This window comes from Oncorhynchus mykiss, chromosome 4 (genome assembly GCF_057628025.1).
Source record: "Oncorhynchus mykiss isolate SJ-2025 chromosome 4, ASM5762802v1, whole genome shotgun sequence".
NCBI lineage: Eukaryota > Metazoa > Chordata > Actinopteri > Salmoniformes > Salmonidae > Oncorhynchus > Oncorhynchus mykiss.
Window position 1 is genome coordinate 75,398,719 of NC_143025.1, and position 16,722 is coordinate 75,415,440.

General features: G+C 43.4%; 1 protein-coding gene across 4 annotated transcripts in view; it reads left to right on the forward strand.

The window, feature by feature from the left end:
- The window catches only part of LOC110522377 (uronyl 2-sulfotransferase), a 123,391-nt gene that overhangs the window by 84,790 nt on the left and 21,879 nt on the right, over nt 1–16,722 (forward strand). For all 4 annotated transcript variants that reach the window (XM_036976014.2, XM_090233033.1, XM_090233034.1 and 1 more), the window contains one exon: nt 14,175–14,330. In XM_036976014.2, the coding sequence (XP_036831909.1) occupies nt 14,175–14,330 (156 nt within the window). The remainder of the gene's footprint in view (nt 1–14,174; nt 14,331–16,722) is intronic.

Here is a 16,722-nt window from a genome sequence, read left to right on the forward strand (position 1 = left end):
TGGATTATGGTGACTTGTTGTTCATGCATGTAACCTCCTCTGTCTTACAAAGACTCTGTTTATCATGCAGCCTCCTCTGTCTTACAGAGACTCTGTTTATCATGCAGCCTCCTCTGTCTTACAGAGACTCTGTTTATCATGCAGCCTCCTCTGTCTTACAGAGACTCTGTTTATCATGCAGCCTCCTCTGTCTTACAGAGACTCTGTTTATCATGCAGCCTCCTCTGTCTTACAGAGACTCTGTTTATCATGCAGCCTCCTCTGTCTTACAGAGACTATGTTTATCATGCAGCCTCCTCTGTCTTACAGAGACTCTGTTTATCATGCAGCCTCCTCTGTCTGACAGAGACTCTGTTTATCATGCAGGCTCCTCTGTCTTACAGAGACTCTGTTTATCATGCAGCCTCCTCTGTCTTACAGAGACTCTGTTTATCATGCAGCCTCCTCTGTCTTACAGAGACTCTGTTTATCATGCAGCCTCCGCTGTCTTACAGAGACTCTGTTTATCATGCAGCCTCCTCTGTCTTACAGAGACTCTGTTTATCATGCAGCCTCCTCTGTCTGACAGAGACTCTGTTTATCATGTAGCCTCCTCTGTCTGACAGAGACTCTGTTTATCATGCAGCCTCCTCTGTCTGACAGAGACTCTGTTTATCATACAGCCTCCTCTGTCTTACAGAGACTCTGTTTATCATGCAGCCTCCTCTGTCTTACAGAGACTCTGTTTATCATGCAGCCTCCTCTGTCTGACAGAGACTCTGTTTATCATGCAGCCTCCTCTGTCTTACAGAGACTCTGTTTATCATGCAGCCTCCTCTGTCTTACAGAGACTCTGTTTATCATGCAGCCTCCTCTGTCTTACAGAGACTCTGTTTATCATGCAGCCTCCGCTGTCTTACAGAGACTCTGTTTATCATGCAGCCTCCTCTGTCTTACAGAGACTCTGTTTATCATGCAGCCTCCTCTGTCTTACAGAGACTCTGTTTATCATGCAACCTCCTCTGTCTTACAGAGACTCTGTTTATCATGCAGCCTCCTCTGTCTGACAGAGACTCTGTTTATCATGTAGCCTCCTCTGTCTGACAGAGACTCTGTTTATCATGTAGCCTCCTCTGTCTTACAGAGACTCTGTTTATCATGTAGCCTCCTCTGTCTGACAGAGACTCTGTTTATCATGCAGCCTCCTCTGTCTGACAGAGACTCTGTTTATCATGTAGCCTCATCTGTCTTACAGAGACTCTGTTTATCATGCAGCCTCCTCTGTCTGACAGAGACTCTGTTTATCATGCAGCCTCCTCTGTCTTACAGAGACTCTGTTTATCATGCAGCCTCCTCTGTCTTACAGAGACTCTGTTTATCATGTAACCTCCTCTGTCTTACAGAGACTCTGTTTATCATGCAGCCTCCTCTGTCTTACAGAGACTCTGTTTATCATGCAGCCTCCTCTGTCTTACAGAGACTCTGTTTATCATGCAGCCTCCTCTGTCTGACAGAGACTCTGTTTATCATGCAGCCTCCTCTGTCTGACAGAGACTCTGTTTATCATGCAGCCTCCTCTGTCTTACAGAGACTGGACTCTGTTTATCATACAGCCTCCTCTGTCTTACAGAGACTCTGTTTATCATGCAGCCTCCTCTGTCTTACAGAGACTCTGTTTATCATGCAGCCTCCTCTGTCTGACAGAGACTCTGTTTATCATGCAGCCTCCTCTGTCTTACAGAGACTCTGTTTATCATGCAGCCTCCTCTGTCTTACAGAGACTCTGTTTATCATGTAGCCTCCTCTGTCTGACAGAGACTCTGTTTATCATGCAGCCTCCTCTGTCTGACAGAGACTCTGTTTATCATGTAGCCTCCTCTGTCTTACAGAGACTCTGTTTATCATGTAGCCTCCTCTGTCTGACAGAGACTCTGTTTATCATGTAGCCTCCTCTGTCTTACAGAGACTCTGTTTATCATGCAGTCTCCGCTGTCTTACAGAGACTCTGTTTATCATGTAGCCTCCTCTGTCTTACAGAGACTCTGTTTATCATGTAGCCTCCTCTGTCTTACAGAGACTCTGTTTATCATGTAGCCTCCGCTGTCTTACAGAGACTGGACTCTGTTTATCATGCAGCCTCCTCTGTCTTACAGAGACTCTGTTTATCATGCAGCCTCCGCTGTCTTACAGAGACTCTGTTTATCATGCAGCCTCCTCTGTCTTACAGAGACTCTGTTTATCATGCAGCCTCCTCTGTCTTACAGAGACTCTGTTTATCATGTAACCTCCTCTGTCTTACAGAGACTCTGTTTATCATGCAGCCTCCTCTGTCTGACAGAGACTCTGTTTATCATGCAGCCTCCTCTGTCTTACAGAGACTGGACTCTGTTTATCATGCAGCCTCCTCTGTCTTACAGAGACTCTGTTTATCATGCAGCCTCCTCTGTCTGACAGAGACTCTGTTTATCATGTAGCCTCCTCTGTCTGACAGAGACTCTGTTTATCATGCAGCCTCCTCTGTCTTAAAGAGACTGGACTCTATTTATCATACAGCCTCCTCTGTCTTACAGAGACTCTGTTTATCATGTAGCCTCCTCTGTCTTACAGAGACTCTGTTTATCATGTAGCCTCCTCTGTCTGACAGAGACTCTGTTTATCATGCAGCCTCCTCTGTCTGACAGAGACTCTGTTTATCATGTAGCCTCCTCTGTCTTACAGAGACTCTGTTTATCATGCAGCCTCCTCTGTCTTACAGAGACTCTGTTTATCATGTAGCCTCCTCTGTCTTACAGAGACTCTGTTTATCATGCAGCCTCCTCTGTCTGACAGAGACTCTGTTTATCATGCAGCCTCCTCTGTCTTACAGAGACTCTGTTTATCATGCAGCCTCCGCTGTCTTACAGAGACTGGACTCTGTTTATCATGCAGCCTCCTCTGTCTTACAGAGACTGGACTCTGTTTATCATGCAACCTCCTCTGTCTGACAGAGACTCTGTTTATCATGCAGCCTCCTCTGTCTTACAGAGACTCTGTTTATCATGTAGCCTCCTCTGTCTGACAGAGACTCTGTTTATCATGCAGCCTCCTCTGTCTTACAGAGACTGGACTCTGTTTATCATACAGCCTCCTCTGTATTACAGAGACTCTGTTTATCATGTAGCCTCCTCTGTCTTACAGAGACTCTGTTTATCATGCAGCCTCCTCTGTCTGACAGAGACTCTGTTTATCATGCAGCCTCCTCTGTCTTGCAGAGACTCTGTTTATCATGCAGCCTCCGCTGTCTTACAGAGACTGGACTCTGTTTATCATACAGCCTCCTCTGTCTTACAGAGACTCTGTTTATCATGTAACCTCCTCTGTCTTACAGAGACTCTGTTTATCATGCAGCCTCCTCTGTCTGACAGAGACTCTGTTTATCATGTAGCCTCCTCTGTCTTACAGAGACTCTGTTTATCATGCAGCCTCCTCTGTCTGACAGAGACTCTGTTTATCATGAAGCCTCCTCTGTCTGACAGAGACTCTGTTTATCATGTAGCCTCCTCTGTCTTACAGAGACTCTGTTTATCATGCAGCCTCCTCTGTCTGACAGAGACTCTGTTTATCATGCAGCCTCCTCTGTCTGACAGAGACTCTGTTTATCATGTAGCCTCCTCTGTCTTACAGAGACTCTGTTTATCATGTAGCCTCCTCTGTCTTACAGAGACTCTGTTTATCATGCAGCCTCCTCTGTCTGACAGAGACTCTGTTTATCATGCGTCCTTGCGCTTTATTACAAATGCCAAGTCACTCAACCACCATTGCACATTGTACCAAATGGTAGATTGGACCTCACTTTATATGCTCAGAAAGCTACATTTCTATATGTTCATCTACAAAGCCCTTTTGAGTAAACTCCCTCTTTACCTCTGTAGTCTGGTCTCCTTCACCACCAGCAGTTACCATACCTGGTCTGCTAGGTGGTTGCTACTGTAGCTAGACTCAGAAACATTGGTCCCTCTTTACCTCTGTAGTCTGGTCTCCTTCACCACCAGCAGTTACCATACCTGGTCTGCTAGGTGTTGCTGCTGTAGCTAGACTCAGAAACATTGGTCCCTCTTTACCTCTGTAGTCTGGTCTCCTTCACCACCAGCAGTTACCATACCTGGTCTGCTAGGTGGTTGCTACTTAAAGTCCCCAGAACATTCACAGTATTAGGCAAGACTGCCTTCTCTTCTTGTGCACCAGAGGCATGGAATAGTCTACAATCCATGCTTCTAGATATGTTAGTGCCACTGAATGAATTTAAATATTGATGGGAGACTCTGTGTAAATGCTATTTTTAGGCTGGATCATGTTGTATTGTTGTATGTTTTAATTCTGTAATGTATTGATTGTTGCTGCCTTCTTGGCCAGGTCTCCCTTGAAAAAGAGACTCTGGGTCTCAATGGGCTTTTCCTGGTTAAATAATGGTTAAGGACAAAATGTAATAACAGTAACACTGCAATTTGTTAAAACTCACTGATCAGTGGGTTTACAAAGTAGAGAAATGACTGGTAGTGCCTCTTTCCTGTCTCTGTTTTCAGCATAGTTCAAAGCACTTTTAATTGGGCACTCATTTGAACAAAGGAGTTCAATAGTTCAATACACTTCTAATTGGTTATTATCCCAAATCCTTGTTCTGCCTTTTTGGCCTCTTTTTGGCCTCTTTTCTGTTGTCATTTTGTAACGGTTGTCGTCTGGAGATAGAGAGGACCAAAGCGCAGCGTGGTTAGTGTTCATCTTTTTAATGGAAAACTGAACACTTCAAAAACACAAAACTACAACGTGACAACCGAAACAGTCCTATCTGGTGCAGACACACAAAGACTGAAAATAACCACCCACAAACCCCAACAGAAAACAGGCTACCTAAATATGGTTCCCAATCAGAGACAATGACTAACACCTGAGAACCATATCAGGCCAAACAAGAAACCCAACCTAGAAACACAAAACATAGAATACCCACCCAACTCACGTCCTGACCAACTAAAACAAAGAAAAAACACAAGAACTAGGGTCAGAACGTTACACATTTCGCAGTAAGCAAAATGACATTGAAAATATGTATTTTCCAGACTTTGATTTCAGGTGCATTTTAGGTGCTGAATAAAAGGTACAAATATGTATTTCCCGGAGGTTGAAAATACGCATTTTCCGGCCTTTAGGGATGAGAGATTAACCTGACATTTCGGTTATTTTTCCGTTTTAAACAACTAATTTAGTTATTATTTTTCTGTGCACTTTCCAAAGTTTCTGTAGAGGTAAATCAGATCAAGCCTGAACTGTGAGATGTAGTAGGGAGTTGTAGTTTCCAACAGTCCAATATTCTATATAGTTTAACACATAAAATGTGGTAATTAACTACAATGACTATAATACATTGCGCCCCTACTTGTCCGATATGTGTTTCCTTTATGTGGGCTACATAAAAGACACAGAAGAATGCACAATCGAGCGGGATAGAGCAGTTGCTTCACAATTTATCTCTAGCTGAAAATACATGATCTAAGTGATTGATAGTTGGTATTCAGAGGTCATAAAAGTATGCCTTATTTCCAGCATAGGCAGCAGCTCTGTAGAGATGAGGTGATGACTTGGAATTAATTAATAAAGTAATCTAATATAACAAATGTAATATACACAACTAATTGTTTTATTAAAGTAAAGTAATGTGAATACATTATGGTTAATAGGTGATAAGTTGTAATGGGCAGTCATTACCGTCATGGGACTTTTATTCATTGTTTTATTCTGTGTTGATACAGCATTCAACCCACATAATGCATAGTGCATTTAATGTTGTAAAAAATGACCGAAACCAAAATCGTGATCATTCTGTCATAATCAAACCGAAACTGAACCAACCTCAAAAAGCACTAACTACCAGACATTGGAATCAGGTGCATTTAGGTGCTGAATGAAAGGTTAAAAGACGTATTTTCCAGACATCAGAAATACAAATTTTCTGGGTGTTGAAAATATATAATTTACAGATGTTGAAAAATACTTATTTTTCAGTCATTGATTCTATGGCCAAATTTTCATCTGCACATACATTTTCAATGAAGTAAGCATTCTATCACCACAGAATATGTGTTATTGTTCCATCTGTCACACTTACAATATGTTCATTCAAAAGCCTTACATCTGGCAGCAATGATGTACATAGTAGTCCAATCCCCAGGATAAACTAAAAGACCACTTCAGCTACATTAACATTCTCAGTAACGCTTACAGACACTAGTCTGTATGCATGTTCAGGCCGCTGCATGTCTGTTACGCATGTTTGAGTGTGTGCCTGTATTTAGTCTGTTGATTATTTACCTTAGTTGAATGCAGTGGTGGGCCGTCAGGGCCAGCAAGGCCTTCTCTGCTGGCCTAAACATCATCAGAATATATCTTTTTTGAAATATATTTTCCCACAAATATGTATTCAATTATTCCCCAGAGTAAGAGTTATACTCTTCATTTCATAGCTTTCCTCTTGGTTGCACTGCTTCCAGCCCCAGGTTGAGATTTGGAGGGCTGGTCTTTATGTTAGATCTTTTATCCAGTCATATTCAGCCATCATGTGTTACCAGGGGTCTAAAATCTGCCCTCAGGCCTTCAGAATCAACAGTGCGGGCGCTTGTAGCTTAAAGTGAATGGAAATGAAAATGTAGTGTCAACCAATCAGCTTTAGAGTTGGCTATTGTACGCCTGCTGGCTGGCTCCAGTGTTACACAGGAGCCAGCTAGCAGGCGTAGTGCCTGCACGTCTTTTGATTGGATTACCAATATTGAGAGGCAGGTCCTATGGGCAGGTCTATGCAGAACCTCAGAACTAGGAAACTGAATTTGATAAACAAATGAATTTGTGTACTACTAAGCTGTTTTTTCAACCCACAATGGCGGAAGGAGGAGAAGATATCGATTTGGTCGAGGATATAATTATAACGGCATTAGACATTGTAAGGAGAGGTCGCCCGACGCCGACGCTACAAAGCGTGTCACAGGCGGGAAAGGGGTTCGTTCGCCACTTTCAAAGTTCCAACTACGAGCGCTATCAATGGCTCACAGGCTCCGAGAAGCACTGCAAACTGTACTGCTGGGAATGCATATTATTTGCAAGTGATCAATTTGGTGTTTGGAGCCACATTGGCTTTGCAAACTTGAGTTATCTAACCAAGGCAGCAACTAGACACCAAAGTACGGCTGGGCACTTACAAGCAATGGTGCTTTTGAAAACTTTTGGGGACACCCGAGTGGATCTACAGCTCAACGAACAAGCACGCAGGGCAACGGAGCTGCACAATGAAAAGGTGAAGAAACAAAGGGAAATATTGAAAAGACTCATTGACTGTGTCATGTTTTTGGGTAAACAGGAACTGTATTTTTTTGGGGGGGAGACTTAAAGCTCAAAGTTTGTGGACCAGAAATGGATAGAAGAAGAATATTAATATAACTCTGTTGCACTCGACTATGTTCTTGCCTATTAGTTGAACTGTACTGTATTGTACTCTTCCCCTGCAATTCTCTGAATAAAAATGTCAATTTCAAGGTGACGCAACGCCTGGTTATACTGCGTTTCTGTCTAAATGTATAGTGTCTAGAGCTATGACATCATAATGATGGTAATAAGAGGTGGATTAATTCGGGTGGGACTGTGTAGGACCTCACTGAAGGCCCAGGCCCCAGGCCCACGGCACGCCACTGGTTGAATGCAACGACTGTAAGTCGCTCTGAATAAGAGCGTCTGCTGAATAATCCAAATTAAAATGTAAAAACAAACACTTGCAAAGCATTTTCCTTTACTGTACTGTGTACTTTACTGTAATGTACTGTGCTCTGCTGTGCTCTACAGTACTGTATTGTGCTGTACTGTGCTGTTCAAACTTGTGAAACATACAGTACCAGTCAAAAGTTTGGACATCTACTCATTCAAGGGTTTTTCTTTCTACCATTTTCTACATAATAGTGAAGACATCAAAACTATGAAATAAAATATATAGAATCATGTAGTAACAAAATAAGTGATAAACAAATATTTGAGATTCTTCAAAGTAGCCACCCTTTGACAGCTTTGCACACACTTGGTATTCTCTCAACCAGCTTCATGTGGTAGTCACCTGAAATGCATTTAAATTAACAGGGGTGCTTTGTTAAAAGTTAATTTATTTTATTTTTTTCCTTCTTAATGCGTTTGAGCCAATCAGTTATGTTGTTACAAGGTAGGGGTGGTATACAGAAGATAGCCCTGTTTGGTAAAATACCAAGTACATATTATGGCAAGAACAGCTCAAATAAGCAAAGAGAAATGACAGTCCATCATTACTTTAAGACATGAAGGACAGTCAATCCGGAAAATTTCAAGAACTTTGTTTCTTCAAGGGCAGTCGCAAAAAGCATCAAGCTCTATGATGAAACTGGCTCTCATGAGGCCCGACACAGGGTAAGAAGACCGGAGGATAAGTTCATTAGAGTTACCAGCCTCAAAAATTGCAGTCCAAATAAATGCTTCACTGAGTTCATGTAACAGACACATCTCAACATCAACTGTTCAGAGGAGACAGTGTGAATCAGGCCTTCATGGTCGAATTGCTACAAAGAAACCACTACTAAAGGACACCAATAAGAGGAACAGACTTGATTGGGCCAAGAAACATGAGCAATGGACATTAGACTGGTGGAAATCTGTCCTTGGTCTGATGAGTCCAAATTTGAGATTTTTGGTTCCAACTGCTGTGTCTTCGTGAGACGCAGAGTAGGTGAACAGATTATCTCTGCATGTGTGGCTCCCACCGTGAAGCATGGAAGAGGAGGTGTGATGGTGTGAGGGTGTTTTGTTGGTGACACGGTCAGTGATTTGTTTAGAATTCAAAGCTCACTTAACTAACATGGCTACCATAGCATTCTGCAACGATACGCCATTCCATCTGGTTTGCGCTTAGTGGGACTATCATTTGTTCCAGGCTGTGTAAAGGCTATTTTAACAAGAAGGCAAGTGATTGAGTGCTGCATCAGATGACCTGGCCTCCACAATCATCCGACCTCAACCCAATTGAGATGGTTTAGGATAAGTTGGACAGCAGAGTGAAGGAAAAGCAGCCAACAAGTGCTCAGCATATGTGGGAACTCCTTCAAGACTGTTGGACAAGCATTCCAGGTGAAGCATTCCAGGTGGTTGTGAGAATGCCAAGCGTGTGCGAAGCTGTCATCAAGGGAAAGGGTGGCTACTTTTAAGAATATTAAATATCAAATATATTTTGATTTGTTTAACACTTTTTTGGTTACTACATGATTCCATATGTGTTATTTTATAGTTTGGATGTTTTCACTATTATTCTACAATGTAGAAAATAGTGAAAAATAAAGAAAAATCCTAGGTTTGTCCAAACTGTTGACTGGTACTGTAGTGACTATGATTGGGCCAAATATAGGCCGGTACTGACCGAACGTCTTGAGGACGTTGAAATAAAGGCCGGTCCAGACCGAACTGAATCTGAACCAAAAATAGACGTCGATGATTGGTTCAGGTCTGGTCTGGACCCAACCAAAAATCTTTGTCCTTGGACGTTGAAATCAAGGCCAGTCCAAACTGCAACAAAATAAGACATCCCAACAGGACCAAAAAAAAGGCCTAAATGCTTAGCGGGTGACTTACAGTGCCTTGCGAAAGTATTCGGCCCCCTTGAACTTTGCGACCTTTTGCCACATTTCAGGCTTCAAACATAAAGATATAAAACTGTATTTTTTTGTGAAGAATCAACAACAAGTGGGACACAATCATGAAGTGGAACGACATTTATTGGATATTTCAAACGTTTTTAACAAATCAAAAACTGAAAAATTGGGCGTGCAAAATTATTCAGCCCCCTTAAGTTAATACTTTGTAGCGCCACCTTTTGCTGCGATTACAGCTGTAAGTCGCTTGGGGTATGTCTCTATCAGTTTTGCACATCGAGAGACTGACATTTTTTCCCATTCCTCCTTGCAAAACAGCTCGAGCTCAATGAGGTTGGATGGAGAGCATTTGTGAACAGCAGTTTTCAGTTCTTTCCACAGATTCTCGATTGGATTCAGGTCTGGACTATGACTTGGCCATTCTAACACCTGGATATGTTTATTTTTGAACCATTCCATTGTAGATTTTGCTTTATGTTTTGGATCATTGTCTTGTTGGAAGACAAATCTCCGTCCCAGTCTCAGGTCTTTTGCAGACTCCATCAGGTTTCCTTCCAGAATGGTCCTGTATTTGGCTCTATCCATCTTCCCATCAATTTTAACCATCTTCCCTGTCCCTGCTGAAGAAAAGCAGGCCCAAACCATGATGCTGCCACCACCATGTTTGACAGTGGGGATGGTGTGTTCAGGGTGATGAGCTGTGTTGCTTTTACGCCAAACATAACGTTTTGCATTGTTGCCAAAAAGTTCAATTTGGGTTTCATCTGACCAGAGCACCTTCTTCCACATGTTTGGTGTGTCTCCCAGGTGGCTTGTGGCAAACTTTAAACAACACTTTTTATGGATATCTTTAATTAAGCAATGGCTTTCTTCTTGCCACTCTTCCATAAAGGCCAGATTTGTGCAATATACGACTGATTGTTGTCCTATGGACAGAGTCTCCCACCTCAGCTGCAGATCTCTGCAGTTCATCCAGAGTGATCATGGGCCTCTTGGCTGCATCTCTGATCAGTCTTCTCCTTGTATGAGCTGAAAGTTTAGAGGGACGGCCAGGTCTTTGTAGATTTGCAGTGGTCTGATACTCCTTCCATTTCAATATTATCGCTTGCACAGTGCTCCTTGGGATGTTTAAAGCTTGGGAAATCTTTTTGTATCCAAATCCGGCTTTAAACTTCTTCACAACAGTATCTCGGACCTGCCTGGTGTGTTCCTTGTTCTTCATGATGCTCTCTGCGCTTTTAACGGACCTCTGAGACTATCACAGTGCAAGTGCATTTATACGGAGACTTGATTACACACAGGTGGATTGTATTTATCATCATTAGTCATTTAGGTCAACATTGGATCATTCAGAGATCCTCACTGAACTTCTGGAGAGAGTTTGCTGCACTGAAAGTAAAGGGGCTGAATAATTTTGCACGTCCAGTTTTTCAGTTTTTGATTTGTTAAAAAAGTTTGAAATATCCAATAAATGTCGTTCCACTTCATGATTGTGTCCCACTTGTTGTTGATTCTTCACTAAAAAAGACAGTTTTATATCTTTATGTTTGAAGCCTGAAATGTGGCAAAAGGTCGCAAAGTTCAAGGGGGCTGAATACTTTCGCAAGGCACTGTATAGGATACTGTAAAGCACTGTGCTCTATGCCTAGTGGGTGACTTATAGGCTACTGTAAAGCGCTGTGTTCTACGTTTAGTGAGTGATTTATAGGCTACTGTAAAACGCTGTGCTCTGCGCTTAGTGGGTGACTTATAGGCTACTGTAAAGCCCTGTGCTCTATGTTTAGTGGGTGATTTATAGGTTACTGTAAAGCGCTGTGCTCTGCGCTTAGTGGGTGACTTATAGGCTACTGTAAAACGCTGTGCTCTGCGCTTAGTGGGTGACTTATAGGCTACTGTAAAGCGCTGTGCTCTGCGCTTAGTGGGTGACTTATAGGCTACTGTAAAGCGCTGTGCTCTACGCTTAGTGGGTGACTTATAGGCTACTGTAAAGCGCTGTGCTCTTGTGTAGGCTATACTGGCTGCCTGGCTACCATTTGTGGTTTTCCCCACTATTTTTCTTCCCTCCTTTCAGATCAAAGTTTTGCCACAGCTAGCTACCATTAGCAACCACATCAGAGGGGTTGTACTGGGGTGGCTAGGCCCCTAGGGTTCCTTGCCCTCTGTGAGCTAATTCTAACAAACCCAGATGTTTTTGTTCTTCATGCAAACACAGAAGATATGTTATCACTTCCATTAGAATGTGATAAGCTAAGAGGTCTGGTATTACTACAAAAACAGAGACATGGTAGGCCTGTTTAAGTGAAACACAATTGACGTGCACTGACTCCCTAGAACCCAATGTCTTTCTGTGCTGTGAGAATTGACACAGATTTGACTGTCTTATTGTTTCACACTTTCAGAATTGTTTCATTTCTTAATTGGATAGAATTCCGCTGTCAGGGTGTGCAAGAGGAATATTTTGTTTTTTCTAGCACCGGACTCTTCTGGCCACAGGTTTTGATTGAATACAGCCCTCTTTTCCAGCCCTTTTTCTATTAAATAAACCCACTTTATGTCTAGAACGACCTCATACAGTGTTGATGATGTTTTATCAAAGGGGAGTTAAGGGTGTAAACCATGTGACACGACACAGGCAGACACATGCCTATCAACACAAGTGCAAACAAAGTGATCACAGGGGATGGTCATCATCCCACCCTCTTTCAAGCCCAGGCCAAACAACACACATATTTCTGTTTCCAACCGCTGCCAAAGCATTTTATCCTCTGATGATTTCCTGTAACCCCAGTATTCTGGAAAAACAGGAAATACATTGTTGATAAAGTGACGGGCTGTCCTCAAATTGATACGTGACAGGCCCTGTTTTTACTGTGCTGCTGGGGCGAGGCAGGCAGGGATACAGTTCAGGATAGAGGAGCAAAGTGAAGTGGTGTGTGTGGCCCTAACCGCTCTGGGCTTCATCAAACATGGAGAAAAACATACACATATAGACACACACACACACACACACAAAGGCACAAAAATGTGGACCACTACACTAAAATGCCTGTCATGGGGTTCAGCACCATCTCCTAACCCTGAGTTGTACTGTAGTAGACGTGTCTTTAGTGTCTCTGTCAGATGTGTAGAATTTCCCCCAAGGGGAATCTCAGTTCCCATTCCAGACTGGGAATGCCGGCAGGAATTTCCCCCAAGGGGAGTCTCAGTTACTATTCCAGACTGGGAATGCCGGCAGGAATTTCCCCCAAGGGGAATCTCAGTTACCATTCCAGACTGGGAATGCCGGCAGGAATTTCCCCCAAGGGGAATCTCAGTTACCATTCCAGACTGGGAATGCCGGCAGGAATTTCCCCCAAGGGGAATCTCAGTTACCATTCCAGACTGGGAATGCCGGCAGGAATTTCCCCCAAGGGGAATCTCAGTTACCATTCCAGACTGGGAATGCCGGCAGGAATTTCCCCCAAGGGGAATCTCAGTTCCCATTCCAGACTGGGAATGCCGGCAGGAATTTCCCCCAAGGGGAATCTCAGTTACCATTCCAGACTGGGAATGCCGGCAGGAATTTCCCCCAAGGGGAATCTCAGTTACCATTCCAGACTGGGAATGCCGGCAGGAATTTCCCCCAAGGGGAATCTCAGTTACCATTCCAGACTGGGAATGCCGGCAGGAATTTCCCCCAAGGGGAATCTCAGTTCCCATTCCAGACTGGGAATGCCGGCAGGAATTTCCCCCAAGGGGAATCTCAGTTACCATTCCAGACTGGGAATGCCGGCAGGAATTTCCCGCCGCTGAATTCTTCACTCTTTGTATTTCTAATAAAAAAGGCTTCATTGAAGTCATGACTGGGAAAAGGTTAGGAGCATCAATAACGACACCTTTCAGATGTTATTCAACTGCTAATAGCTTTGTCCTTATTTCAGTGATCCTTCTGCTATCAGATGGAATCGAGGGATGCGTTACAGTGACCAGTGTGTGTGCTGTGTTTGTATGTTTGAGGGTGTGTGTGTGTGTGTGTGTGTGTGTGTGTGTGTGCGCTGTGTTTGTATGTTTGAGGGTGTGTGTGTGTGTGTGTGTGTGCGTGTGTGTGTGTGCGTGTGTGTGTGTGTGTGTGTGTGTGTGTGTGTGTGTGTGTGTGTGTGTGTCTGATAAAGCACTTCGTGTGGAGTTTATCTGCAGGATGGCAGGGCATCGGGGGTTGAGTGAGAACAGCCCCCTGGAAAAATAGACACAAAAGACAGGTCAGAGGTCAGAGAGGAAGGACAGAGTAAGAGTTGGCAGTGTTCCGCTTCTTCACTTTCTTTTCTTCTTTCCTTTCGTCCTAACCATATTTGAATTCGTCCTCACTTACCTGGTGTCATCTTTCAGCTGTACCTACCATCATTCTTACCCTTATCTTAGCATTATGTTACCTCCAGAAGGCAATAATCCTGGCTTTGATTAGCTAATTGTTATTTGATGAGACAATTGTTGTTGTCTCCTCAGCAGTGTGTGTTCTGTTGTTCTCCCATTCAGGTGCTGCCGTTCCCCAGTCAGGTGGTGTATAATCGTGTGGGGAAGTGTGGCAGCAGGACGGTAGTCATCCTACTAAGGTTACTGGCAGAGAGACACCAGTTCAACCTGGTCTCCTCAGACATCCACAACAAGACACGCCTCACCAAACATGAACAGGTATGACACGCGTCACCAAGCATGAACGGGTAAAGATGGAGAAAGGGAGGGAGATGAGGAGGGATATCAGTGGTGGTTGAGGGGGTGTGCTTTAAGGGTCAGAGATGGGAGGAGTGGGGAGCGTTGCCTTGTTGTATGATGACCGGAAGCAGGGCCCGATTACAGAATAGGCACGCAGGGGCACGTGCCCCGGGGCCCCCAACCTCCAGGGGGCCCACATCCCATTTTTTTTATGTTTGATAGCACATTATAGCAAAATGTGTGGAATTGCAGGAAATTAGCTTTAAATCTGCAACATTTTATCTCAGCCTCATTGCAAAATGTGAACAAAAGCATGAAATGAGCTATAAAACAGCAAATGTTTCCCCCTGCCCTATGGCAAAAACTGTAGAATTGCTGGAAATTAGCTTTAAAATTGCCATATTTTATCATGGCAAAATGTTTAGAATAGCATTATAAAAGAGCACATTTTTCTCTCTGCACCATGGCATTAGGACATCACTACCACAAGAAGTGGTAGTGATGTCCTAATGCTATCACTTAAAGCTGTAACACAGCAAGCTACTACTGTATTGTCCTTCAGTCTTTCTAAGAAGAGGCTGAAATGATGGGAAATGTATTTTTATGATTTCCAAGAGCATTTGAAAGACATCAACACAGCATTTATAGAGGAAGTGCTGCGTGTGTTTAAAACCACATCCCTTAGAAACATGTTGAAATGACAGGCTGTGTCATGGGAAATGCCAACACAAATTAAAACATTACTGAACGCTAGTCATTCTGCATGATCAAAAATAGGTATTTATTTCTCTCTCTCTCTCTCTCTCTCTCTCTCTGTCTTTCTCACTCTGCCTTTCTCTCTCTCTCTCTCTCTCTCTCTCTCTCTGTCTCTCTGTCTCTGTCTTTCTCTCTCTGTCTTTCTGTCTTTCTCGCTCTGCCTTTCTCTCTCTCTGTCTCTCTCTGCCTCTCTCTCTCTCTCTGTCTTTCTCTCTCTCTCTCTGTCTTTCTCTCTCTATCTTTCTCGCTCTCTCTCTCTTTCTTCCTCTCTCTGTCTCTGTATCTTTCTCTGTCTCTCTCTGTCTTTCTCTCTCAATCTCTCTCTCTCTGTGTCTCTGACTGTCTCCCTCCCTCTCTTCATCTTTATTCTAGTGATATTTGGGGAACATTTTAATTGGAAAGCTGACTGTACTGACTGGAGTTAACTAGGCACACCTGTCTTGTGGTAGGACCCCTATCAGGCATCTTCCATCAGTGCCAAACCAATAAAATATGCCCTTCTATAAATGACACTTCCTGCCACCTAACACCAACGTAAACAGACTCTCAGACTCTTCATAGAGGAAGAGAATAATGGTGTGTTTCTGTGTCATAGTCTATGTGGTAATGTTTCATATCCTCAAAGGCCTTTTTTATCAGTGTGAAAGTGTGCTGTAGAAATCTTTTTATGTTTGAATGGTCAGTAGATGCTAAATATTCATAACCATTACTGGATTTGAAGTAAATATTTAATTAAAGCTAATATTGAAACAGGTAGTTTAAACATTCATCAAGCCTGAACGCTTGGCTGTACTAGAATCATTAAGCCTCTGGAAAAGAGAGCGAGAGAGAGACATAAAACACCTCTGTCTATGGTCTACTAACACGTCCTCTTAGAGTAGCTGTGTGTGTGCGTGTGTGTTGACTTATGCAGATCCAGATGCATGCTGTCTAAGTTTAGAGATGCTGGTCTCCTTAGCTCCAGTCTGGCTGGGGACTAGAGTGTTGGACCATTATCCTTTGGCTCAGCCAGTGGCCTGCTAATGCGTTTGCCCAGAACCGAGTGTCCCAGCCAGGGTAGCCAAACAGGTTAAGGTAACCCTACCCTTTGGAGCCTTGTGGAGCCCTATGTACCCACATCTGAGACCTGTCTGTCTCTCTATAGCCAGACTACAAGACCTGAGAGAGAGATGGCTTTATTTTGGCTTGGTCAGAAATAGCAACACAGCTTTTCTGTGAGTTTCTCTGTGTTGCTGGGTGGTGCTATGTTCTCTCTCTCACCAAATATGTTACACAGCAAACAAATGCAGCTCAGCCATGGACCCCATGTTCCTGAATACTAGCTTCCATGGATACTAAAACATTGAAATGGTCCGGCCCTGGCTTGGAGTAGCAGACTTTAAATAGGTGGAAGGTTTTAAGGGAGAAGTGAGGAGGATGTGGAGGGGTGAGGTGGAGAGATTGAAGGGAGAGGGGAGGGGAGTGGGGGTGGGATGTTGAGGGACATATGGAGTAGCAATAGCAGAAAATGTTAGTCTGTTTACACTAGCCCAGTCCCAGTGGTCTGCGGAGCCCAACCAGGAAGCGTTTAAGGCACAGACTTCAATCAGGAAGAGAGGGAGGTGAGGGGGGCATC